This window comes from Equus asinus, chromosome 5 (assembly GCF_041296235.1).
Source record: "Equus asinus isolate D_3611 breed Donkey chromosome 5, EquAss-T2T_v2, whole genome shotgun sequence".
NCBI lineage: Eukaryota > Metazoa > Chordata > Mammalia > Perissodactyla > Equidae > Equus > Equus asinus.
In genome coordinates this window covers 89,295,481-89,323,458 of record NC_091794.1, presented here as the reverse complement: position 1 = coordinate 89,323,458, position 27,978 = coordinate 89,295,481, and the positions used below count along the sequence as shown (strand labels likewise).

Below are 27,978 nucleotides of genomic sequence, written 5' to 3'. Positions count from 1 at the left end.
GGGGCTGGGCCCACATTTAGAAGGAAAAATGTTGTCTGCTCTAAGCAGTGGACCCCAAAGTGGGCCTCTTCTGCTTAGTACTGCCAAAGGGAAAGTCAAGGTGTCTGTCATCCATCTCTCTCTCCTCCCTCCCCTCCCATTACAGGGTCAAAAGTCCAAGATACAAGCAGCCCCAGGCTGGGTGAGGGGCCCAGCAGCTGCTTCACACTTGTGTTCCTCTTTCCTCAGATGGTCCAGCTCACTCACACAGGCCCTATCCAGACACCCTTGTTCAGACATTTTATTTGAATTCATGACAGTGATGGTTAGTGATTCTGAATGAGATGCCTTATGGAGAAGTACCCCACCCCCTCTGAAGAAAGAACCAGGCTGTGCCATCCACCCTACTGGTGATGTTAACACCACACAGCTGGTTTAGGGAGTGTCCCAACCCAGCAGGATCAAGGGAAATTCCAGGAGCCCTGGGGCAGGCCCTGCCCCCCAGTGCCAAGCCTCGGGGTTGGCAGGCATTGGGGAAACCGGCCAACCACTTGGTAGACCACTAGGTTCTCTGTTTTCCCTTCTCAAATCCCACAATTTCCTGTTTGGGGAGAAGCTGTAATTAGCCCACTTCAGGCACCAGATCCCAGCCAGAGGCACAGCTGCTGGTATAACTCTAGGAAAACCTGGGAACCAATATTTTTCCAATTAGAAGGATTGTGGTATAAACTTTTTTTGAGTTATATTGAAACCAGATTTCTCAAGTCAGCTGCCAAGGGAGGAAGGCAGAGCTGGCCTCCCTGCTGCCACCCTGCCCCCATTACTACCTGGGAGGTCAGCCTCCCACTGCAGCCAGGCAGGATGACCCTAGATTCTGGGAAGAGTGAGCTAGCTGCCCCTTACCAAGTTCTGCACCTAATAAAGTCCCAAACTTCCTGCTTCAGTGTCCTGGGAAACGGGGAAACGGGTGATGGACGAGCAAGTTGAGGAGACAGCAGATGACTCAGGACGATGGGAGAAGGGAGGACCATGCTGGGTTGGCTAGCTAACGTTCCCCCCTCTCAGCGATTTACAGGAGATGGACCCCAGCTTGGTCATGAGGTTGGTTTGCTTCCACTGTGCGATGCACTCCTCAGAAATTTTAAAGTCAGCCTGGACAACACAAACAAAAAAGGTGATTATAGTGATGGTGGTGTGACTGCAAGAAAACAGACTCTCTGTACTACTAGCGTGAACTGACTCAACTTCTCTAAGAGGGCAGTTTGTCAAAAGCTTTCAAGTTCCTATCTTTTGACTCAGGTAAGTTCATTTTAGGGATTTAGTTTAAGAAAATAATCATGAATAAGTGCATCCATTATAGCATTCTAACAGTGAGAAACCCAGAACAACCTCAATGTCTAATAAGGTTTTGGTTAAATTATGATAATCATGACAATACTATACATAATAAGATTCCCCCTTCAATATTTAAGAAGATGGGGAAGTTTTTCATGCATAACGTTAAATAAAAAAGCAGAATAAACACCACAGTAAGACAAACTGCAAAGGAAAAAACCCAGAAGGGAACAATCACTAAATGATATTTTTCAGTATCTCTGGGTGGCAGGACTATGAATATTTTATTTTCTTCCTTTCCCCCTATGTTTTATATAAATATATATATAATTTTATATATTTCCCTATATTTCTACAATGAAAATTTTTTTTTATAGCCAGAAAAAAATAAGTGATTCAAATACCCAGCCTGGAGTGCCAGGAAAGGAGGGAGTGGACAAAGCCATGTGTCCCATGCAGGAGGACAGAGAAAGGCAGAAAGCAGTCTACGTGCCCTCCAGAAACACTGTCTGATTGAGGCCATGAGGTGTTAACTAGGAAAAGTCACATGTGGTGTGAGTTCCACGAGGAGAGTGAATTTTTGCTGCCCCACTCATTGATGTAGCCTGGGGGACTCAATATTTGTTAAATGAATGAATTCAGGGATCGTCGGCAGGAGGGACCCATGGAGGGTTTTGATCCTGGCTCCATTACTTCTGGTGACCTGAGTGGCTTTGGCCTGCCAGGTAGAATGGGGGTAATCTCCTCTCATGGACTGAAGATTAAGTGAGGAAATGCCTCAAATAGTCTGTCAGTGCTCAGTGCATGTGAGGGCCCTCATGCTCCTCAGGCACCTCGTTCAGAAGGGTCTAGAATGAAGAAGGAAGAGAGGGGCTTAGATGCAGGAAGGCCCAGCTGTGGATTCAGTAACAGAGCAGACCAGAACACAGCCCAGGTGGCCCAGGTAAGAGGGGAACACCCACAGCTTCTTACCTGCAACTTCTCAAAGACTTTCTTCTTGGGCTTGAGCTCTTCATCAGGCTGGCCCTTCTCAAAGCCCTTCACAAACACTCGCTCACCAGGAGCAGAGCCTGCAGGAGGGTCCAGAGGCTCAACCTTGCGGCTCACTCCTTCTCTGGAAAAACACACAGGACAAGGAAAGAGTGAGGCTATCGCTTGCCTCCAGCTGTCGTGGAGGCCAAAGCATCAGGGCCTTTACATAGGGGCCCTCCTGGGATTCAGAGCATTCTCAGTGCCAGAGCCCCGGGGGGGTCCTCACTGCTGTACTGCATCTCGATATCACCAGGGTTGGGTTAACCTGGGTTAAAGTGAAATTCTCTATCAGGAGAGAGACTCAAATCTGGGCTTTTAGGGGAGGAAGTATGACATAACAGAGAGGGCAAGGCCTTAACAGCCAATCAGCACTGGGTTTGAATCCTAGCTCCAGCTCTTACTAGTAGTGAGATGGGCATGTACACACTGCTTTGAACCTTCAATTTCTGTTTTAATAAGACTAACTTTAGGTCGAGTACTTCATTCACAGTACTGTACAAGAAATAATTCATTCATCATCTTTTGGAAAGTGTTATCAGGGCTTCCACCTAGCATGTGGAAGGCCATCATGTGGGCCAATTCCCCGCTCCTCTTGGCCTTCCCCAGTCCTATGCCCCACCCTGAGTCCTCACTCACAGAGAAGCACACAGTAGCATGCCTTGAGACTCAACTCCTCTCATCTTCTGGGGTTTCAGGTTGCAGAGCACCACGACGAGTCGGTCCTGCAGTTCCTCCTTGGGCACAAATTGCACCAGGCCGCTCACCACAGTCCGTGGCTCAGCTTCCCCCACGTCAATCTTCTCCACATACAGGCTGTCTGCATCTGGATGCTGCCAGCAAGAGATGGCAGTCCCGGAGAGTATTAATGGACTAGATCAGGGGCCTGGTGAACCCTGACTCCAGAAAGGGGCATCCACTCCCTTCAGAGGCCCCTGAGGAACCTTCTAGAGTGAACTCTCTTTCCAGGTCCCAGACAGCAGACAGGAGAATGGTTCTTGAAGGTACCCTCTACTCTCAACCAAGAGGCAGGATTTGAGTAAAATGAGCCTAATTACTTATGTAAGACATGGAAGGAATCTCTAACAGAGATTAAATGGCCTGACTGTCTGGGTGGCTGCCATTATGGCCACATGCTACAGAACAGTTCTAGGTAGACTGGAAGGTGGGAGGCCAACTGCTGGCCTCACCATCTGAAAGAGCGTCAGCAGTTATCTCAGAGTAGTTTTGATGGTTGGGTCTATGTAGTGAAAAGCAAACCCGTGTTGGGAGAAGAAAAAGCCCCCAACAATGGTCCTAGGCTATGGGTCGCATAACCTCCTGTCTGTGGGAAAAAGGAAGTCCTTCTCCCTTCACCATTTTCTGGAGGTCGGGGTTGGGGGGGAATACCGGGAAACGAAGTGGCCGATCCATGATAAGGCCTGCAGCTAGTCCAGACAAGCTGGTAGAGACCAGGTGAGTCCATCATACCGGATTTAATAGATAAACAAGTTCCCTCTGACTAACATCCGCCCCCCACTCTGAGTTCCTGGCTGCATTTGGTTGCATAAGGTCCCAGGCAGCAAAGGGAAAAGCCTGACGCCTGGAATTAGACACCTGGGTTCTGACTTACACTATGACCTCAGGGATGTTACTTCCCATCCCAGGCCAGGTTTCCTCCAGATGGAAACAGACAAACCTGACCCCTATCTGCCTCTCTGGGATGTGGTGAAAAACGAGTACCTTGTCCACACTAATGACTTTCCCCACACGGATATCCAGCCGGGATGGGATGACCTCCTCTGGTTCTGAATTCTTGGCAGGGCCTTTGGCAGTTGGCTCTGGGGATGAGAAAAACCCCAAGGGGTCAAAACTCTCATCCTTCCCCATGACGGGTCAATTACTGCTCCTACCAAATGAGGACACTAGCAGGATTTAGTGCAGAATCCCCAGAATCTACCCACTGAGTTACATCTTCTTTAAAACAGGTTGGCAACCTTTGAGAAGTGGCATGCCAGATACTCATCTATTCTCTCCCTCAGCTATTAGGCTGGAGGGGAGGGGCAGTAGTAGCTTTGCCCCCTTGGGTGTTTCCATTTATGTATTCCACATATAGTTATTGAGTCTTTCTGGGAGAGTCACACAAAACTGTCAATGTTAATATCTCAGCATCACGGATAAGTGGATGGCCAACTAAGAGCCAGTCAGAAGCACATGGAAGGGAACTGAGTGAATCTACAGATAAGCTTCCCTAAGAAGCCACTGTGTCACCCCCCTCATGGTCTAACCCAATTGGTGTCCTTAATTGAAGAGGTGGATTTAGTGAACAAGACTGAAAGGATCCAAGGACGTGTCTCACCCCAGCATCTCCAGCAGTGGTGAGGATATCATCACCTCATAGTATCGACCAAACCCAAACTAACATGACTCAAGTTCCTTTCTAGGAGTCAGTGGGGTATGATGTTCTTGACATTCAGACCCCCTGACTTCTGCGGCCCTCAATTTAAGACAGACCTTTCTCTGAGGCCCAATGACAGGCTCTCTATCCCGATGATGTCACCCCCCTACCTGGCCCTTCCACTCCCCAGGTGGCCTTACTCTGCTTCGAGGGATCTGGGTAGGCAGTGCTGGCCAGTTTCTTCAGTGCAGGGGTATTAAACTTCTCCCGGATGGGATCCAGCAACTTGTTGAGGGAGACTTCAACAGAATTCTTTAGGTCTCCCGGGTGTACAACCTGCAAAAGTGTACAAGGCCTGGTGAGATGGGACACTCGAGCGGGCACAGCACACCTGAATGTAGTAAGAATAATGTGCGTACAGGACGCAGGGTGTTTTCCCAGCCAAGTCTGATTTGATCCTCAGCACAACCTCGTGAAGCTGGTAGAGCAGAGAAGGGGAAATAGGTTCAGAAAGGTTATCTAACTTGTCCCAGAGCCAGGTCTTTTGACCCTGAATTCCACACTAACTTGAGGGTTTTTAGAGGGGGAATGTTTTTATTAGTCAAATTCTCCTAGTCCTTCCATTTATGCTTAGAGTAGTGGCATAAACCAGGTGTCATTTACAGGCAGAGAAACCTTCACCTAGGCAACACTGAGCAAGGATTAACAACGGCCTGGGGGCTGCTGAGCGAGCACCAACAAGGGCTCCGGAGTCCACCAGGCCGGGGCTGGAGTTCCTAGGCACTTAACCTCGCTAAGTTTTGGATTCTTCACTTAAAAAATGAAGATAATAATACCTGTATCTCAGAGTCAGAATGCGGATTAAATCACATAACGTGGTGAAAATGGTGAGAGCAGCGCTAGTACAAGGGAGGAGTCAGTAATTCAGTTTTTCTTCCTGTGTCCTATGACCAGCGCTTGTATATCCCAAATCTGGCCTGAAAGGATCTTTGAGATATTCTGAGGGGGTATCCCTGAGGTATGAATAACTGTAATACAATGTCTACATTTTTGTTTTTGATGTTATTTCTTCATTTCCTTGGGAATGTTTAATTTTTCACAATAGAAAAGCTTTAGACCTGTCCGGTGTGGTAGCCACTAGCCTCATGTGGGTATTTAAATGTAAATTAAAACTCAGTTACTCAGTTGCACTGAGGTCACATTCTAAGGTCCAACAGCCACCTGTGGCCAGTGGCGGCTGTGTTAGTGCAGACAGAGCGCGTCCACCACACAGAAAGTACTCTTGGATAACGTGCTCCAGGCTCTTGTATCAGCAGGGTTTCTTCCACTGCTTCTCACTATTCCCACAAAGGACTACTGATGGGGCTGAGGAGTGAAGTGTGGGTTCTGTGGCCTGCCTCAGACTGTAGTTAGAAGGGTTTCAGAGGAACAGCTGTGAAACATCCAAAAAATGGGCCTTAAGGTCCCTCAAATCTCAGAGGTCTCCAAGTCTTTTCCTCTATTTGATGCTCAAACCCTCATATGACATTGCCTTCAGGGATCCTCTGGTCTCTGCCTGAACACCTTAGTGATCAGGAACCCAAGGTCAAGTGAGGCAGCCCTGTCCTTCCTCACACAATTGAGCTCATTAGAAAGTTCTTTCTGATGATGAACTTAAACATGCCTTCCTGTGCTCCCTGTCAACAGTCTGCAGTCCTGGTTTAGCCCTCTGGTGCCATAAGAAGAAACCTAACCCCTCTCCCATGAGAGTATTTGAGGATGATTGAACACATTCTTGCTTCTCAGCTAAACATCCCCAGTTCTTTCAACTATGCTTTTGTGACATGGTTTTGAGTCTGTTCCCTATCATAGCATCCTTTCTCTCCCCACCCACACACCACAGGTTGTCAAATAAACCTTATAAAATTGAAGTCCAGGGGCTGGCCCCATGGCCGAGTGGTTAAGTTCGTGCGCTCCGCTGCAGGCGGCCCAGTGTTTCTTTGGTTCGAATCCTGGGCGCGGACATGGCACTGCTCATCAAACCACGCTGAGGCAGTGTCCCACATGCCACAACTAGAAGGACCCACAACGAAGAATATACAACTATGTACCAGAGGGGCTTTGGGGAGAAAAAGGAAAAAAATAAATAAAAAATCTTTAAAAAAAAAAAAAAATTGAAGTCCAGGACTGAATGCACAACCCCCAACGTACTCAGAACAATGGAGCACTGAATGGATTCTCAACTCCCTGCTTCCAGACTCTACATTTCTGATGACTTAGGCCAAGACTTCATTAACATTTCTGACAGTCCTGTCACTTTGCCGATTCAATTCAAATTCAGTCAATCAAAACCCCCCATTTTATTGCCCATATACACTATTATTACGTCTTCCTTTTATGACCTGGCCCTGCCTCTCTCTCCCACAATGCTCCATCTCACCTTTTAGACTCTGATCGGGCCAAACTACTTGTGATTCTTTATATACCACGCTGTTGCATCTTACCATGTCTTTGCACTATTTATTCCCTCACAGATTTCCTCATGAGCTCCTAATCCTCAAGTGAAACTGTTTGGATCTTGTCCCCTCCACAAAGCTTGCCCAGAGAGCCATTTTATCCCTTCCTCCTATTTTATTTCTGGACCATGTATGTGTCTTCATTGTACAGCAGCACAGTGAATGCTATCTGTTTGCATGTCTACACCCCTTACTGGACTATGAGCTTCATGAGGATTTAATCCTCTTTGTAATGCCAGCCTCTACCACAGTGCCTAACACGTAGGCACCCAGTAAGTCTTCTGGTAAACCGTTTGTTGAAATGAATAGTATCCTCCATTCTGTCCTTTTATAGTTGTGTCTCTTTTGGAACCTGGATTTTCACCTGTTCCTGAAATACTTCATCTTGCTAGGGTTGGTCCTTCATTCCAGGTTAAGTCTGTTGAAGAGTGATTAGGACATCAATATATTGGCTTTGTGCCATTTGCCACCTAATTTGTGAACCAGTCGAATCCTCATCTAAGCCATTAAGAGCATCAAGCCCTGCACAGCATCAAAACAGAGCGCTGAGGCACACAACTAGAAACCTGGCTGAGGCAAGACAGAGAGGTTTGTGAGAGTGAGTTCAGTGGGGATTGCTCCTCCTCTGGTATTACCTCATCAGCAAAGTCCTTTTCCAGGTCCGAGTAAGCTGTGTAGGTTTTGTTTCCACCCCATTTCTCATCTCGAAGGATCACAAACTCTATAAGAAAAAGGATCCACACCAACAAACTCATTGATAATGAAGAGTCAGCATTCCTACTCCAAATGTATGGTTGGTTGTAGTTTCTGCCATATATTTTGAACTTTATTATATGGGATTGTATTGTTTTTTAAATTGGATGAGTGGCAATGTCATATACCCAGAGAGCATCCAAACTTAAGGGGAAGAATCACGTCTTACATTTCTTTTGTATTCCTCTAGTTCAACATGCCTGCCCCAACCCTCATCTCTACCACCTCTGCCCACTCTGCCACTCCACTTAGAACCTAACCTGGTAACAAACACACGGACAACTAAATGATAGCCCAACTCCAATCACGCATTAGTATATGAGAAAGCAGAGCAGGGCCTCAGGGAAGCTGGCCCTAGAGGAAGATCTCCGACCAATCACAAGTGTGACCACAGCACCAGTTCTGCTCTTTCAGCCTGGCCTGGGAGAGGAAAACAGGGGGCGTCTTACCAGACTTGAGGGGAAAGAGGACATGCTTGATGAAGGACAGGACCCCGTTGTTCTCCACGTTCCCTGGCTCGCAGAAGGCCTTCTTCAGTTTTTTCTTCACATCCTCCTTCCGATCAAGGAGATCAATCTTAGAATCCTAGAAGCCAATGAGGAGAAGAGGACTTCTAGTGGTTGAAAATGAGAATATGCTCAACTAAGCTGTGGAATTTAATTTTTTTAAACAAAGATTTAAACATTAAACAACTTTAACAAAAGCAGAATTAATCAGAGTGAAGGACCACTCATAATATTGCCACTCAACAAATAAAACTATTTTCATTTTTCTGTGTTCTTCCCTGGCCTTGCCTACAGGATATGGAATTACTACAAATTTATAGTTAGAGAATAAATGTCCTGTTTTTTCACTTAAGACTTATCATAAGTATTTCTGAGTGGCTACCTAGTCTTCACCTATAATTTTTATGCTGTATTATATTCCCAATTATTAGTAACAACATAATTTATTCAATAATTTCTAAACTGTTAGATATGTTCTAATTTTTAGAAAATTATATACAGTCATGTTTTACTTAATGACGGGGATATGCTCTGAGAAATGCTTGTTAGGTGATGGTGTCGTTGTGCGAACATCATAGAGCATACTTAGACAAACCTAGATGGTATAGCCAACTACATACCTAGGCTGTATGGTACTAATCTAATGGGACCACCATCGTACATGCAGCCTGTCACTGACCGAAATGTTGTAATGCGGTACATGATTGTATGAAACTATGATGAACATCTTTGCAGAGGGTTTTTTCCGCCTCCTCTAGGATTATTTCCTTCAGCTACCAAAAACTGTTAGGCCCAAAACTGTTTTCTGAAAGGGGTATACTAATCACCATCACCATCAGCGAAGTGCGAGGATACTTGTTTCACAGCAATCACCAACACCGAGTATTATACATTATCTGGAGCCATTTTTCCTTTCTAGAGCACTGGGCTTTGTTTCTTATTTGGAGTGAGAGAGCACATGCTCATCTATGTTCAGTGGTTACCAAATTCTAGTCTACATATGACTGTATATGAATCACCTGGAGTGCTTTTAAAAATACAAATTACTGGGGCTGGCCCCGTGGCCGAGTGGTTAAGTTCGTGTGCTCCGCTGCAGGCGGCCCAGTGTTTCGTTAGTTCGAATCCTGGGCGCGGACATGGCACTGCTCATCAAACCACGCTGAGGCAGCGTCCCACATGCCACAACTAGAAGGACCCACAACGAAGAATATACAACTATGTACCAGGGGGCTTTGGGGAGAAAAAGGGAAAAAAAAAAAATACAAATTACTGGGCTCCACCCAAACCTAATGAATCAAAATTTCTTGGGATTGGGCTAGGCATTTGTATTTTAAAAAGCTCTCCAGGGGCCAGCCCAGTGGCACAGCAGTTAAGTGCGCACGTTCCGCTTTGGTGGCCCGGGGTTCGATGGTTTGGATCCCGGGTGCGGACATGGCACCAGTTGGCATACCATGCTGTGGTAGGCGTCCCACGTATGAAGTAGAGGAAGATGGGCATGGATGTTAGCTCAGGGCCAGTCTTCCTAAGCAAAAAGAGGAGGATTGGCAGCAGTTAGCTCAGGGCTAATCTTCAAAAAAAAAAAAAAAGCTCTCCAAGTGACTCCGATGCAGCCATATTTGGGAACTGCTGCTAGCACCGATTTCCAGGGACAAGATATAGTGAAACAACTGACATATGGAGCATTTCAACGTGGGAGAAAAAGGAATGAATATATTCCTTTAAAAATAACAACAACAGTTTCCACGCATATATTTACCAGTCTCTGATCAAAGATCAAGAAGTCAGATTTAAAGAACTAGATGAGTGCCCAAACGTGATTTCAATCAGAATCACCTAGTAGGATTTGAAAGAAAATACAGATTCCTGAGTTGTTCCCGAGAACCACTTTATCTGAATCTCTAAGGACAGGGTCTAATCAACTTTTTAAAAATTTCTTTTTAATTCCCTATGTAATTCTGAAGATCAGCCATATTTGGGAACCCAGAACTCAACTTTTCACATCTTTGGGTTCTACCAATTCCTCTATTCGAGGCCCTTAGTGATCAGAACAAAAGTGTACTTTCCCTAAGAAGGACTTTTGAATAGTAAAAGATATCGTGTTTATCAGATTAGTTATATCAAACATCACCCTAAGATTCAAGATGCTAATTGAGGAAATGTAATTTCTCATTAATAAGGTTTCTCATTAATAAGGCTGAATTTTATCACAGTTCTATAAATGAAGAAATTACTTTTGCTTGTGCTTTTTATTAGTAGCAGTAAAACTGTTAAAAATATGATTGGATCCCATCAGGACTGCTTCCTGAGCCCTTCAATACTCAAGAACCACTGGGATTAATTAGATAACTTAAGATTCCTAATAATTCAAATATTTGAGAATTCTAGTTAGCCAGGTCACTGTTCTTTTGAGTGCTCAATCTTTGTCTCTTGCAGAAGATTTCTAAACTCAAGTCAGAGTTGGGACTTACCTCTTCTGAAGAGCTCATTTTGCTACCAGTTAATCCTGGAACCATAGGATTCATCAGGTGGACCCGTTTTGAGTAGCCAAGTGCAGGCAGGTACTGAGGGGTTAGAAAGAAACACAAAAGCAGACATTAGTATATTCCTCCTCGGTGCCCCAATCTCATCTCACTTGGCTACTCACTTAATTGTTTGATACATTCCTTCCGATCTTTTTTCTACTGAATATATAACTTTTCAAGGATGATCACAATATAAACAAAGGTTTTTTCCCCTACTGTTTTTCTATTAGTATTACACTGTGAGGCTATTGGACTTACCCTCCCAACATAAAAAACTATAAAAGCTGGAAATACATAAAATAACCATCTGCAGACACTGGACAGCAACTGGTGTAGGGCTACAAATCTTGAGAGAAGGCAAACAAAGGTAACACCACACTCACCCTGGCTTTCTCCTTAAGGGTGTTGTTTTCAGAACAAATGCTGAGAAAAAGAGACTAAGCAGAGAATAGCAGTCTGACTAAGCAGAGAAGACAGAGATTGGACGTCGGGACTGCCAGGAGGCTAGGATTTGGGAAGGTTTCTGGAGAGAAGGGAGCCCCCTCCAAAACTCTAAGGCAAAAGTCTCCATTGATTGCTTGATTGACTCACAGCTATGCATGCATACAGAGAAACATCAGGAAGCCCAGCAGAGAACAGGCTCCAGGAGGCTGGAGACCAGAGCAGAGACTTCAGAGGCTGCACAGTGGTGGGGAGACAGAAGTTGAAGTTTAGGTCCAATCAAAGCAGAGAGGGCCTTGTGAACATCCTGAGATTTCAGTTTGAGACCCTAGAAAGGCCACATCCTAAGAATAAGGGCCACGTCATAGGAGTAAGGGCGAAACTGAAAGAGATCTGGTCTAACAAAGCCTAAAACCAACCCTGACAGGATCAAGGTGATAAGTGAGTAACCTAACAGCCTACGGAAAACACAGCAGTCTATAAACATAATCCAGAGCCTCTACAACATGTCTACAGTGTCTGCGATACAATGAAAAAGTACTAGAAGTGGGAAGCAGAAAAAAGCGACTGATAGCCAAGAGACCCAGAAACAATCCAGATATGGGAATAAGCAAATCAGGATGTCAAAATAACTATAATTGGTGTGTTAACGGGAACGAGAAAAAGATGGACAAAATGGATAAAAGAGAACTGCAAAAGAGAATTGGAATCTATGAAAAAGAATCAAATGGAAGTTCTAAAATGGCAGAGTACAATGTTGGGTGGATTTATCAGAAGACAGGATTAATGAACTTGAAGAAAAGTCAGTAGATAATATGCAAACTAAAGCACAGAGGGCACAAAGACAGGAAAACAACAGAAGAGGATATGACACACATGTGAGACATGATCAAGATGTCAAACCTTTATAAAATTAGAGTCCTAGGAGAGGAGACAGAGAACACGACAGAAGCAATATTTAAGGAAATAACAGGAGACAATATTCCAAATTTGATGAAAACCTCAACCCACGGACTCAAAAAGCTCAGCAAAATCCAAGCAGGATAAACACAAAGAAAACTATAGCTAAAAACATCACAGTCCAACTACTGAAAATCAGAGACAGAGAAAACTTTAAAAGCAGCCGGAGGAAAGATACATTATCTGCAAAGGAGAAACAATAATACTTACAGGTGACTTTTCAATGGAAATTATGGAAGCCAGAGGTAACAGGGCAACTCTTTAAAGTGCTAAAAGAAAAATAACTACAAACCTAGAATTTTACACTCAGTGAAAGCAAAAGAAAGATGTTTTCAGACAAAAGAAAGCTCAAGAACTCATTACCAAGAGACTTGGACTACAAGTATACAATTCTAAGTGAGGGGACTTTAGGAAAATGATCCCAGATGGAAGCACAGAGACACAGAAGCGCAGGAAGGAATCAAGAATATCAGAAAGGGTGAGTATGGGTAAACATACACAAAAATTGACTGTTTAAAAAACAATATAATAAAGTCTTTGGGATTTAAAATATATGTCAAAGTAAAATATATGACAACAATAGCACAAAAGGCAGGAAGGCGTTAAATGGAGTAAAATTGTTCTAAGTTCTTGTATTGTTGGGAAGTGGTAAAGATATCTAACAAATTGTAATAAATTACAAAGATACATGTATTCTCTAGGGCAGGGGTGGGCAAAACTCTTCTGTAAAGGGCCAGATAAATATTTTAGGCCTTGTGGGCCCGACATGGTCTTTATTGCCTACTCTTCTTCGTTTTTTTTATAGCCCTTTAAAAATATAAAAACTATTCTTACAGCTTCTGAGTCACACAAAAACAAGCTACAGGTCATATCTTTGCTGGAATAATGAGAGAAGGTTCAACTAAGAAGTTAACACAGGAGATAAACACGGAATAATAAGAAATACTGGGTTAATCAAAAACTTTACATTGTAAACATTTCCACGTTCATCAAATATATCCAAAAACCATTTAAAAATATTATATAATAGGGGCCGGCCCCATGGCAGAGTGGTTGGATTCCCACGCTCCGCTTTGGTGGTCTAGGGTTTTGCCAGCTGGGATCCTAGGCGCGGACCTGGCACCGCTCATCAGGCCACGCTGGGGCGACGTCCCACTTAGCACAACTAGAAGGACCCACAGCTGGAATATACAACTATGTACTGGGTGGCTTTGGGGAGAAAGAAAGAAGAAAAAAAGAGAAAAAAGAATGGCAACAGATGTTAGCTCAGGTGCCAATCTTAAAAAAAAAAAATTATATAATATGCCATTGTGAGGATTTATCATAATGTATTAACCAATCCCTGGATTGTAAACTTACGCTGGATGTAAGTTTATTTCTGGATTTTTGCTGTAAATTGATAATGTGATAAAACACTTTTATACATAACTCAAGTTGCATTTTTAAAATTATCTCCTTGGGACGAATTTATAAAATTATTAGGGCAAAGGATAGAGACATTTTAGAGATGTCAAATCACCTTGCAGGAAGACACATTTCCACTAGCACTGTTTTCTCCACACCCCTACCAATGTGAGGTTTTGAGAAGCTTTCAAAAATACCAACCACTTCTCAATAGTCCCTTTCAACTTACTCAAGTTCTTTCCCAGAAAAGAAGTATTATGCGTTTGTGCTGAGTTCCTCCTTTAAACCCTGTTAAACCTCATCTCAGAGGTGAGTGGTTTATGTAAGATCCAGAGCAATATAGACCAAACACTCTGGGAAGGAACAGTAACTCTGACTGGTAGTGCCTTTCCCTGGAAACTGAGCTATTAGGAAAGAAGCAAATCCTACAGTCTAGGGGCAGCATCCTGGTGACCGCAGCAGGAGCAGGGGCTTCTGAGCCAGACAGATCTGGGTGCTAATTTCTGCTCAATCACTAACTGTGTGATACTGGACAACGTCCTTACTCTCTCTACCCTCAGTTTTCTCATCTGCCAAACAAGGAGAACAACACCTGCCATACAATATGGTTATGACTAGTGGGAGCGACATATTCAATGAACTTTAATTGCATACCTCTGAGGCTCAAAAGAAAAGAGATAGGAAGGAGGACACTGACCTTCTCTGCAAAGGTGAAGATCTTTCTCTGATCAACGCCTCCAAACTGGGCATCTGCTTTCAAATACTCTTCATCCAAGGCCTGTAGAAAGAAACGCATAAGTATAAGCTGCGACTCTGTTTCTTCTATATGGGTATGAGAAATCAGACACTTGAAAATCACTCGATTTTTCAGAAGGTAGGGCTGGGAAGCAAATAAGCAGCATTCATCAGCCTCCCTGTTGGCCTCGAGAGCTGCATAAACACTTGCTGAGTGCCTGCAGTGAACAGTACTCAACGTGGATGTCCTGGGGTAAAAAGTAAGCAGAGTCCCTGCCCTCCAGAAGCTCACAATCCAGTGAGGAAGGGAGGGAGGAAGGAGAAGACAGCCACAGTCACGTCAAAGTTACCCACTGTGACAGATAAGGCAGCCTGTGATAAACGTCAAATAAGTGCCATAAGAAGTAACTGCCGTGAGAGCTCAGAAGAAAAAAGCAAGACTGAACTAGTAAATGAAGAGTCACGGTTGCTTACTACATGCCAGGCCTAGAGCCAGCCCTGTGGATGTAGCGATAAACTGGACCCAGACTCTGCCTTCAAGAAGCCAATTACCCAGCTGAGGAGAGAGACATGTAAACAGATCACTTCAATACAGTGTGCAAAGGGCTAACCCAGATGTTTATTTAGGAAACAACGTTAACACAAGGAAAGAAATGATTCTCTCCAACTGGTCAGACAGGTGGCAGTGAAGGCTTCCTAGAATCAGACTGTGGTCTGAGCTTGGTTTTGCATATACAGATGTTTTTCACTGTGCAGAGGAAATGGAATGTGAGAAAGCACAGAGGTGTGAAGTGTTCAGGGAAGTTATGAGCAACGCAGCTTGCAAAACCACAAACTTCAAGGGATATGGGAAGTGGTTAGTGAAGACGTTAGAAAAGTAGGTTAGGACCCTGAATGTCACGTTAGGGTACCTAGCATCATCCTGGCCAGTGAACGCTTCTAAGAAGGGGAGAAACTTGACCTGCTCTATAGAAAGATCACACCAGCAAGAGGGCAGAGCATGGACTGGACGCCTGCAGGCTGAAGACAAAGAAAATAGCTAGAAGGCTGCTGTGAGAGTCCAGGTGAGAAATAACAATGAACCAAGTCAGTGGGGATGCAGAGCAGGAATGAATTCAAGAGATTTTGAAGAAGTAGAACTGATAAAACTTAGTGTCTGATGGGATGGGGGAAGAGGAAGAAGGAGAGGAAGAGAAAGGCAAGCAAGCAGGAAGAATCTAGAACAGCACTGTCCAATAGAACTTTCTGTGATGATGAATATGTTCTCTATCCATGCTGTCCAATAGGTTAGCCACTAGCCACATGTGGCTTGTGAGCGCTTGAAATATAGCCAGTGTAGCTGAAGAACTAAAAATTTCAATTTTAATTACTTTTAATAGCTAATAGCCACATATTATGTGGATTATGACTAGAGGCTACCATAGTGGGCAGTGCAGATCCAGAATGTCTCTGAGTTTAACCTCTGGAAAGATCACTTGGCGATGACGAAGGGATGACCTGATTTTCTTACATCAAACATTACAGAAACACACAGAGAAAAAGTTAAGTCTGTCTACATTTTCATGTTACCTTCCTGAGCTTGTAATCAGTATTAATAGCTTGGTTTGAATTTTTCGATCTTTCTCCTTGCTCATACAAATATGCACATACACAAAATATGATGTGTTTGTTTTGTTTAATGGAAAATAAGATCATGCCTAAAATTTATTTTCACCTATCACTCTGAAATTCACTTTCTTCAATTAACAGCTCATGACTAACATAAAGAAGGTGGGTGAGAGGAGCAGTCTTTTAAAAGAAAGACAGGTTGGGGAGGACTTACAGTGAAGAAGTCAAAGCGGGGGCCAGGAAGGTGGGGGCGGGGCAGAGGAGGAACCCAGGAAGGCAGGCCTACAGCACGGTCAAAGGACGTGTGTCACACGTCGGTTTAACTGGGACTGAGAGAGGTGTGTGAGCAGCAGTTAGAAGCAGCGGAAAGGTCGTTGGGCAACTCTGTCCCTCCTAAGTACCTGCAGTCCGGGGTACAGCAGACCACTCAGCAACGGGTACTCCACCTGCTTTACCACCTCAGCGCCAGCCTTCTTAGCATCGTGCTGTGTGACCAGGGAGGAGAGTCTGTACACATCTAGCGTGTACTCTCTGAAGAGGAAACAAGAGGGGCAGCTGTGAGAATGGGCCCAGGCCTCAGTTTAATCCTAAAGCGTATTAATTCACTCTCCCCATCTTAAGTCCTTCAAAGAGAACACTGCCTGGTAGCTTCTAAAACGTGAGCGGTCCATCCACTCCTTTAAAACACGACTTCATTTTTATGTTTTTCCTTTTTATAGATGGCTTTAATTAATCTTTTTCTTCACTTATCTCTTGAAATAGGGCTTCTCTGCCATTCCCCTCCATTCTCTTCTTCTGGAATGCTTATTAAATAGACATCAGACTTTCTCAATCTACCTTCCATATCTTTTATTTTTTTTTAACTTAAATACATGTAAACAATAATGAACAATATTAAGAATATTGTTCTTTCAATATTGACCCACCACTAACTCTGGGGGTCTAGTGGTTAAGATTCGGTGCTTTCACCACCTCAGCCCAGGCTCACTTCCTGGTCAGGGAACCACAACACCCGTCTGTCGAGTGTCTTACTGTAGTGGCTGCGTGTTGCTGTGACACTGAAAGCTATGCCACTGGTATTTCAAATACCAACAGGGTCACCCATGGTTGACAGGTTTCAGCAGAGCTTCCAGACTAAAACCAACTAGGAAGAAGGACCTGACCACCCACTTCTGAAAAAATTGGCCATGAAAACCCTATGAATACTGGTGGAGCATTGTCTGATACAGCGCTATTAATTGTTTAATACAGTGCCAGAGGTGAGAGGATGGCGCAAAAACACCAGGCAGGGTTCTGCTCTGCTGTACACAGGGTCACTAGAAGTTGGAATCCACTCCACGGCACTAAGAACAACCCGTCACTCAGTTTAAGAAAAAAGACCTAATTATTTCTGAAGCTTCTGTGCGTCCCTCCATGATCCCGTCCTGCTTTCTCCTCCTCCAGAGTAACCACCATCCTGAAGTTTTGTACTTCTTTCCAGTTTTATACTATGTTTGTGTCTCTAAACAATGTGTTGTAAATATTCTTGTATGTGTATCCTGGGGTATGTGTGCAAGTTCCCTTATATGTGCCAAGCAGTAGAATTTCTGGATCATAAGGGATTTGTATCCTGAACACTAGTGGATAATGCTAAACTATTTTCCAAAGTTTCTTCTATCAATTTTATTACCTAATACTGTCATTATTTTATATTTTGCCAATTTGGCAAGCATGAATGGTTTCTCACTGCACTTTTAATCTATATTTCTTTGAATAACAACCAAGGAGGTTAAGCATCTTTCCATATTCGTATTGGTCACTCAGTTTCTTCTGTAAAATGCCTATTTAAGTTTTTTCTACTGGATTGACTCATTTTTTGACAGTTGATTCTGTCCTTTTTGACATATAATAATGGATAGTAATCTTTCGCTAGTTATAAGTGTTACAAATACTATCTTCTCCCAGTTGGTGGCTTATCTTTTTACTTTTGACATACTGAAGGTCTTATTTTAATGAAGTTGGATTCATCAATCTTTTCCTGTGATTTGTGCTTTTGGTGTGTCTTGTTTAATTTTCCCTGACCTGAGATCATAAGAGAGTCTTTCTTTTTTTTTCTTTTTCTCCCCAAATTCCCCCAGTATATAGTTGTATATCTTTTTAGTTGTGGGTCCTTCCAGTTGTGGCATGTGGGACACCGCCTCAACATGGCCTGATGAGCGGTGCCATGTCCGCGCCCAGGATCCGAACTGGCAAAACCCTGGGCCACCAGAGCAGAGCATGCAAACTTAACCACTTGGTCACAGGACCAGCCTGCCCCCTTTTTTTTTCCCCATAAAAGAGTCTTATATACTGTCTTTGAAATGTCTTATAGTTTGGCCTTTACAGTGAAATCTTTAATCCACTTGGAATAGAGGGATAATTTTTCTCCCCATATGGATAACCAATTGTCTATACCATTTTTTCTTAAAAAGTTAATTTTTATCTCTGATCTGCAATGCCAGCTCTGTCATATATCAAGTTTCCATATTTGTGAGGATCTATTTCTGAACTCTCTGTTCCGTTCCTGTGGTTAATTTTTGATCCCATGATATATAAATGACAAAGGATTTGGTATCCAGAATACATAAAGAACTCCTAAAAAAAAAAAAAGTAGGAAAATGGGCCCAAACACTTGTATAGACACTTGACAGAAGAGGAAACATAAATGACCAACAAAAACATGAAAATATTTCCTTTCAGATAAATATTTTCAGATATCTTACTGCTACACTTGAATGGTATAGTTTGGGTGGGTATAGATTTTGAGGTTGGGAATTCTTTTCCTTCAGAATTTTAAAGGCTTTGCTTCATCACTTGTTGGTTTTCGGTGCTCCTTTTGAGAAATGCAAAGCTGTTCTGATTCCTGACATTTTGTATGTGTCTTCTTTTGTCCCTTTGGAAATTTGTAGAATACCTTTTTTTGGCCCCCGTGTTCTGAAATTTCAAGATAACATGCTTTAGTGTGGGTTTGTTTTCATCCATTGTGCTAGGTACTGGACGGGCCCTTTCAATCTGGAAATTCATGTCCTTTAATTATTTCCTTAAATTATTTCATTCTTAAATTGTTTCATTGATGATTTCCTTCCCTCTGACTCTTTATTCTCTTTTCTGGAATACTTATTATTCAAATATTTGACCTCCTGGCCTAGTACTCTAGTTTTCTTATCTTTTTCTCTCTCTTTTTTTCCCATTATGCTGTGTGAGGCCACGAAAACCAAAGTTCAAGTGCATGCAATTCAATGAGCTCCCTCAAGGTGCAAGAAGTCTTCAGTGTTCTATGAACACTATATTCAGTATTTCATAAAATCTATATTTTATAGATTCTAAGATGCTTTTTTTTTTTTTTTTACTGTTTAACATCTCTGAAATCTAGATGAGTCTTTTAAACAATGGCATGTTATAGATTAATCAGCACTATTTTTAAAGACATCTTAGATTAACTGAAATACAGTATCTCTTTGTATTCTCACTTTCACTTGGTTTCTGGCCACTGAGTATTCTTTTTTCTAAATTTTTTTTCTTAAACTCTTTTTTTTTTTTCCTTTTTCTCCCAAAGCCCCCTGGTACATAGTTGTGTATTTTTAGTTGTGGGTCCTTCTAGTTGTGGCATGTGGGACACCGCCTCAGCATGAGTTGATAAGCGGTGCCATGTCTGCGCCCAGGATCTGAACTGGCAAAACCCTGGGCTGCCGAAGCAGAGCGCATGAACTTAACCACTCGGCCACGGGGCCGGCTGCTGAAACAATATTTTATCCAGCATTTTTAGTGGTTTTAAGCAGAAGGGTGGGTCAGAGTACCTAGCCTGCCAGACTGCTGGAAACAAAAGTCCTTATCCACATCTCAAACACTGTTAAAGTTTTTTTGCCCATCTCTCTGGGCTGCATTTTGGGTGAATTTCTTGGTATTACCTTTCAAATCTCTAATTTTCTCTTCAACTGTGTTCAGTCTAGAGTTGATCTTCTCTATTGAAGGTGAATTTGTGGGTTTTTTGTTTCATTGCTTTTACTTTAACGACTGACGTTTACATTTTCAAGATTTCCAAATGATTCTTTTTATTTCTATATATTTATGTTTCATTTCTGCCTGTTTCTGTTTTATAATTTCCTTTTCTTAGTGGATATAATTCCCTGGCATTTTACAGCTTATGTCTTTTTGGTAATATCAGGCATATAACACTCATAAGTGGTAGGCAGCTTGGTTCAATTCTTGGCATGCACATACTCCACTCTCTGTAGCCCTGAAGCTTGATAAAAGTCCCTAAAGACCCAGGGGGGTGGCCAATAGTGCCTCCACTCCTGGGCTCTACTTGAGGGGTAGGGGTGGGAATGAGAAAAGGGGAAAAGCTCTACTTTATCCTCTGACTTTAAGCAGTAAGCCTGGTTTGTTCTCACTGACTGCTTCTAGACCGGAAGACAGCAGACCTGTAACTTCAGCCCAACTTACCAATCTGCATTTCAATTGTTTCTGTTACCACAGAGATGTTTAGCTTATTTCTGAACCTGGCTATGTCCTCTGGTTTTTAATTTTTATATTTTTATGTATCATTGCTGTGTATGGAACATAGGGAGTGCATCAATACATGTACTTACAAAGCCATCTTCCTTTGAAGTAGCTTTTGTATACAGAAAAAGATCAAAGTGACTTTGAAGCAAGATAGTTTTATTTATCCCATCTTCCCATACCCCAAATTTTGTTCAATTCTAGGAGAATAAAAACCTTGCCTGCCTTATTCACTGTTATAATCTCAATACCTAGAACAGTGTCTGGCATACAGTAAGAACTCAATAAATATTTGCATGACTCACTCTCTCACCTTCTTCAGGTCTCTGGCTAATGTCATCACATCATAGAGGTCTTCTCTAACCACTCGATTTAAACAGAAATTCTCCATTCCCGAGAACTTTCTCTCCCCCTGCCTGCCTGCTTTGTGGCATCTATCACATCTGACACACTATATATATAACCTGTTTATTTGTTTTACCTCTGTATTCCCTCACTGGAATATAAGCCCCTTAGGACAAGGACTTTTATTTTAATTTACTTTTGCATACTCTGCACCTAGCACAGTGCTTACCACATAATAAGTGCTCCATGAATATATGCAGAATAAATGTAAAAATGAATGAAATCTCAGGCACTTTACTGCGCCTGTAGATTCATAGAAGGATGCTTACATAAGGATGCTGATATGCTTTACATGTTTCTATGCAACAGTGGGGAATGGTAAAGAAAATTATGTTAGATGCAGTAAAAAGAGAAATTGACTTGTAAGCAAGAGATCTGGATTCACATCCTGGCTCTTCTACTCACTGGCTGTACGAACTTGGGAAAAAACCTGAATCTATTTCCTTATCTGTGAAAGGAGATAAAACAATGCTTACCTTAAAAAGGCATTGTAAGGGTTTAAATTCAAAAGTGACTAGTAGAGTGATACGTGGTTTATTTGAGAGGTGTTTTTTTTTTTTTTGAGGAAGATTAGCCCTGAGCTAACTGCTACCAATCTTCCTCTTTTTGCTGAGGAAGACTGGCCCTGAGCTAACATTCGTGCCCATCTTCCTCTACTTTATATGTGGGACGCCTACCACAGCATGGCGTGCCAAGCAGTGCCATGTCCGCACCCGGGATCCGAACCAGAGAACCCCGGGCCGCTGAAGCAGAACGTATACATTTAACCGCTGCACCACTGGGCCGGTCCCTGAGAGGTTTTAAAAATAAAAAAACGTGGGGCTGGCCCCGTGGCTGAGTGGTTAAGTTTGCGCACTCCGCTGCAGGCGGCCCAGTGTTTCGTTAGTTCGAATCCTGGGCACGGACACAGCACTGCTCATCAGACCACGCTGAGGCAGCGTCCCACATGCCACAACTAGAAGGATCCACAACGAAGAATATACAACTATGTACTGGGGGGCTTTGGGGAGAAAAAGGAAAAAATAAAATCTTAAAAAAAAATAAAAAATTAAAAAAATTAAAAAAAAAATAAAAAAACGTGGAGACTCTGAGGTAGCATGGGGGAGTTTCTTAGGAAACTAAGTTTAAAAATGAGGACACAAAATCATATGTATGCTAACATTATAAATATGAAAAAAATTGACAAAGATAAAAAGCAATACAAATTGTTGGGGAGGTGAGAAAGAAGTGAAATGTTTTCTTTCACATTTCTTTTATCATTATTTGCAGAGGCTGGAAGGGGAAAGGGAGGCTGAATTGTTCATCATCACTCTCCCATATGCTGTGAGCTCTGCAAGGCCAAGGACTTTCTTATGGTTACCTTTGTATCTCCAGCAAACATGACAGTTCCTAGGCATTTACTAGTTAGTACAGTTTTGATGGATGAATTAAAAGGACAAAAGGTATACATTTTAAAATGGTTCTAAATAGGTAGAGCCAAACAGCTTCTAATCCAAATTTAAAGAGTGCTGGACTCACAAGCCTGTAATTAGCTAGAAGCACCAGAGCCATGAGGAGGGTGGATGATCAAGCACTTACTTGCTGAGCTGGTAATCAGTGCCTTTGACGAACTTGAGCTTCTCCAAGGGCACACCAATGCTCTCCAGCATTGCCTTGATCACATTCTCATAGTAGCTGGCTCGAAGTTCTAGAAGTTCCCATGGGGCTTTCATGTTATCCAGGTACGCGTGAAGGTCCGCGAACAGAATTGTTACCTGGACATAGGAGATAAGGGGCCACCAAAATGGGAATCTGTCCAAGTACCATCAAACCCCCCTCCCTGCCCTGCCCGTGTTAAGTCTCTCTTTTGGCCATTCCCCAAAGGCAAGTGCTTGGTTTATAACATTCGTTCTTACCTCACATCCTGCTTTCAGGAAGTCCGCAATCTTAGACATGGGCACGAAGTAAGCCACATGGGGCTTGCCTGTGGTTGCCGTTCCCCAGTAAACTTTCAATTCGCGCTCCTTCAGTATCTCCTTCAGCTTCTCTTCCCCCAGAACCTCCTGTTGTGGAAGCAGAAGAGCTGGTTTAATGCTGGTGCCCCACCTTGCTCATCCTTTACCCTGTGACAAGGAAAACAAAGGCATGTGTCACTGGGGTCCAGGCTCAGGGTCAGCAGGGAGGTCCAGCTATGCTCTCAGCGCTGAGTGAGAGCCAACCGAAGCTGGTGCAGTTGCTAATACCATTCCAGTGAAATGACACTGATGTTAGGGGAAGGGGGCACGTCCTTAACCATACCTTCCCCTTCAAATACCTCTAACTCACGCTCCTTCCTTTTATAGCCAACTTCTTGAAATAGTTGCCTCTACTTCTAGTCTCCATTCCTCATCTCCCATTCCAGTTTGAATTCATACAGCATCACACTACCGAAAATGCTCTTGCTAAGATCACAGATGGCGTCCATGTTGCTAAATTCAATGAATATTTTTTAGGCCTCACTCCCTCCCTGAAACTCTCTCCTCTTTTGGTCTCCTCTATTTTATCCTCTTAGTTTTTCTCCTACTTCTCTGGCTGCTGGGTCTCAGACTGCTTTGCAGCTGCTCTTCGTCTTCCTAATCATTAAATATTAGCAATCCTTGGTGCCCTATGTCTCCTCTTCTTCTTCTTCTTCTTTTGCCGAGGAAGATTTGCCCTGAGTTAACATCTGTGCCAATCTTCCTCTACTTTGTATGTGGGTTGCCACCACAGCATGGCCTCCAATGAGTGTTGTAGGTCTGCACCTGGGAACTGAACCCAGGCCACTGAAGTGGAGCATGGAAAACTTAACCACTAGGCCACAGGGTCAGCCACTATCTCTCTTCTTCTTACTCTACATTCTCCCTAACTGATCCCCTTGCTTCCATTACTACTCATGAGCTAGTAACTCCCAAATCTCCTCTTCACACCCATATATATAGAACCATCTACTTGTTACCAGCCCAGTTAATTCAAACTCAACATGTTCAAATTAAACTCATACTCTCCCCTTCCTGCCTCACTCCCCAAGCATCTTTTTCCACTTATGGTTTCATCTCTAGGTTAGTAAACGGTACTATCATTCACCAAGTTGCATCAGTTACTTTGAAATAGCTCTTAAATCCTCCTACTTCTGTCTCTATGCCACCACCCTAGTCCAGGCCACCATCAGATCACACCAGGACTACTGTATTAGCCTCCTAAAAGGTCTCCCATATCAACTCTTGCTCTCTCTAAGTTCTAAAAAGCAGCCACAGAGATCTTAAAACCCAAAATCTGATTAACTCATTCACTGTTCAAATTCTTTAATGATTTCCTTTTGCCCTAAGACAATACTGGAAAAATTCTAACAGGCCAGTATACTGCTGATAAAAAAGATTTCAGTGTTTCTTCAAGTGATGGTTGGGGAGGCTGTTGAAAGCCATGATAGACAAAAATTGTTTTGCTGGTTTGAATCAACTATTAGCAGGACTTGTTAAAATCCTATGTTCCAAGCCATTTGGAGGTTGATTCTGCATTCTCCAAGCCCCTGACTATTTGGACACTTGGAGGGTTCTCACCACCCAAGGAAAAGTCATCTCACTTACCCTTTAAAATCTGAGTGAGTCAACACCCCTAGCTTTGTGTATCCTTTGCCTCCATCAGCACTATTTTTATGGAGAGAGGCTAGAAAACAAAGGATCTGGCTAAGGGGAAGCATGCAAGCATCTCTGGTTAAGATCAAGTTATGGAGGCTGACCCTGTGGCCGAGTGGTTGGGTTCGTGCACTCTGTTTCGGTGGCCCAGGGTTTCACTTGTTCAAATCCTGGGTGCAGACATGGCATGGTTCATCAGGCCATGCTGAGGCAGCATCCCACATGCCACAACTAGAAGGACCCACAACTGAAAATACACAACTATGTACCGGGGGCTTTGGGAAGAAAAAGGAAAAATAAAATCTTTAAAAAAAAAAGATCAAGTTATGAATGGAAATACCCCAAATGTCCATCAACTGATGAATGGATAAACACAACATGGTATATCCATATAATGGAATATTATTCAGCCATAAAAAGGAATAAAGTTCTGATAGGTGCAACAGTATGCATGAACCTTGAAAACATTAGGCTAACTGAAAGAAGTCAGACACAAAGGCCACATATTATATGATTCTATTTATATGAAATGTCCAGAATAGGCAAATAGGTGGAGACAGAAAGTAGATTAGTGTTTTTCTAGGACTCAGGGAAGGAGAGAAATGGGCAGGAATTCCTAATGGGTACAGGTTTTCTGGGAGGCAATGAAAATGTTCTGGAATTAGATAACGGTGATAGTTGCCAACTTTGTGACTGTACTAAAACCCAGTGAATTGTACATTTTAAATAGGTGTATTTTATGGTATGTGAATTTTATCTCAAAAAAAGAGGAAAAAACAAGCTGTGGCTCAACCAGTGTATCACTGCTCTTAGAGTGCTCACTCTAATTTTATTTACTTATTTAATTTTTTGCTGAGGAAGATTTGCCCTGAGCTAACATCTGTTGCCAATTTTCCTCTATTTTGTACGTGGGTCACTGTCACAACATGGCCCCAGACGAGTGGTGTAGGTCTGCACCCGGGAACCAAACCCAGGCCGCTGAAGCCGAGCAGGCTGAACTTAACCACTAGGCCCAGGGCCAGCCCTCACCCCAATTTTAGACAAGGCCCTCATGATCTGGTCCCTGCCTACCCCTTCTAAACAAACTAGTAAAATGTATAGTATGTCAGATGGTGATAGGTTCTATGGAGAAACACCACCACAAAAAAGGCAGAGCAAGGAATGAGACGGTTCTGATGGCAGGGGACTTGTAATTTAAATAAAGTGGGCAGGAAAGTTTTCCTGATGTGACAACAGTCAGAGGCCTGCAAGAGGCAAAGGAATGAACAACATAAATATTTATTAAGTGGCTGATTCACACTTTACTCACTCTACTCCAGCCAAATTAGCCTTCTCTCTGAACCACGGGGTCTTGACCTGGGTTCCTTCTACCTGAAATGCTTTCCCCTCATTCTTCCTCTGGTTAACTTCGGCACTTCCCGGTAACAGCAGGACTATATGGGAGTGAAGAGGTGACCCACATCCTCAGGGCACAGTTTAGAGGTCACTTCCTCCACCTTCCCTGACACTACCCCAGCCCTCTCCCCTAATTTCCTTTCAAAGCTCCACGTGTAGTACCTTCCAGAACAAGCTTCACCTGTAATTAAGTACTTGGATTATGGGTCATTTTTAACATCTGATTCCTCCCAGACAAGCTCTGGGAGGCCAGGGCCCTGAGTATCCCCAGCGCCTGGCGCATAACAGGGCGGGTAGGGTGGGAGTCCTGGATTCAAAGTCTGGTCAACACCAGGTAACTGCACACAGAAAGTGAGCCCACTGTGATTTCTGTAGTACCCATATAATTGCTGCTTGGCTTTCTGACTGCCTGACTGACCGGCAATGAGGGCTGCAGACTCTCTGAGCTGCCTTGGCGCGGAGTCCCCGGCCCCACACATTTAGGACCTGATAGTGGGGCTTAGATCACTGGACCTCGGGCCCCCAGACCCCAACGGCGTATCTCCCACCCTGAGGCCCGACCTGCAGGTTCCGGGTGATAAGGTGCAGCTTTTCTTCAGGGCTCGGAGAGTCTCCCATGGCTCCGTCGCCCCCGTCTCCCGCGTTCAGCGAGGCACTCCCGCCCTTCCTCGGTCGCCGCCGCCGCCGCCGCCGCGTGCCGGGAACTGTCACGCGGGTCCGGTTAGGTTGCATCAGCTGAGCTCGTCGCTCGGCTTCGTCGGCCTGGACCCTTCTCCGCCTGGCAGTGGCCGAGAAACAGTCAAGCGCAGCAGAGAGTCGAGCGGGTCGATGAGAGACGAAGGGGTGGAGCCAGTAGGCGGGGCAGGCGGGGCGGAGGGCGGGGCTGCGGCGCCTGCGCGGGGCGCAACCCTCCAAGAGGCGGGGCGGTTTTCTGCCAATCACTGCCTGCTTGCCCTCCCCCTGGCGCTGGCCGGGCTGCCTCGGGGTGGGGGAGGTCGGGGAGGGGGCGATAAAATGGCGCTGGGGGCGGAGTGAGGCCCAGTGCTCGCCCAGGCTTCGGCCCAGCTTCCGGAGGTGAAGAGCGGGAGGGATGAGGGGGTCGGCACTCCGCGCTTGGGAGGGGGATGGGGGCGCCTGTTGCTTCTCCAAGGGGCTGCATACCCGTCCGCCCCGTTGAGGGGTTGGGAAGCCCTCGCCCTGCTGGGAGAAGGGCTTGTTCTCGTCCCTGAGGTGATGGCGGCGGGAGGGGGGAGTGTCCCTACCCCCCACCCCCGCCTCTACCTCGGCTGGCGACAGTTGCCCCTCACCCTGCTGAGGAAAAGGGAGGCCTTCTGGCCACCTGAAACAAGGGAGCGACATCGGGTCTTCCGCCCAGTGGGGGTGGGGGAAGGCATGTGTAGGTGGGGGGATGCCGCCGCCCCCTGGCCCGCTGCGGGAGGGTGTTGCTAGGGAGAGGATCGCGGTCTTTCCGCCGCGCCTTGTAGGTTGGGGAGGGAAGGATGCTCCACTCCTCGAGAGAGCCGGGGCCTGGGTCCGGCAGAGGAGGGGGCGTGAGCGGCCATCCTCGGGGTGCGGGGTGGCCCGCCGAGACGCCGGCTTTGCCCCGGCGTCGGGGATGGGGAGCGAGGAGGCCGCCCGCCCTCCCGTGCTTCTCCCGCCTTCCACGGGGAGGCGGGAATTCTTGGGCTTTTCCGAGCAGGGAGGAGGCAAGTGCGAAGGCCCTGCCCCAGGGCGCTGCCGTGCCGCGGCTGCTGCATTTCTGCGGGAGAGCGGGGGGAGGGGGGAGGCCAGGATGTGTTGGGCCACTCTTTCCCCTGGCTCTCAAGGCCTGGAGGCGCCACCCGTGCCTTCCTGGGCGGGAGGGAGGGCATTTGGCACCGCAGGGTG

The 27,978-nt window shown here is 44.5% G+C and overlaps 2 protein-coding genes across 5 annotated transcripts in view; one reads left to right on the top strand and one right to left on the bottom strand.

Annotated features, from left to right (window-relative positions):
• Nucleotides 1-265: 265 nt before the first annotated feature.
• YARS1 (tyrosyl-tRNA synthetase 1) lies at nucleotides 266-27,459 on the bottom strand. The gene is made up of 13 exons (XM_014837893.3): nucleotides 26,653-27,459; nucleotides 22,963-23,109; nucleotides 22,646-22,821; nucleotides 16,546-16,675; nucleotides 14,499-14,579; nucleotides 10,943-11,035; nucleotides 8,418-8,553; nucleotides 7,851-7,936; nucleotides 4,921-5,056; nucleotides 4,066-4,163; nucleotides 2,983-3,176; nucleotides 2,287-2,428; nucleotides 266-1,131 (listed from the first exon to the last, which is right to left on the bottom strand). Exons 1-13 carry the CDS (start codon nucleotides 27,448-27,450, stop codon nucleotides 1,021-1,023), a joined length of 2,328 nt encoding a protein of 775 aa, XP_014693379.3. The 5' UTR covers nucleotides 27,451-27,459; the 3' UTR covers nucleotides 266-1,020.
• Nucleotides 15,460-27,978, top strand: part of S100PBP (S100P binding protein) — a 43,486-nt gene continuing 30,967 nt past the window's right edge. For 3 of the 4 annotated variants that reach the window (XM_014837898.3, XM_070510428.1, XM_014837896.3), the window contains exon 1: nucleotides 27,034-27,165. The gene's annotated coding sequence lies outside the window, so the exon portion shown is untranslated. Of the gene's footprint in view, nucleotides 15,601-27,033; nucleotides 27,166-27,978 lie in introns of those variants that run through there. The other variant, XM_070510427.1, reaches the window with a different exon arrangement.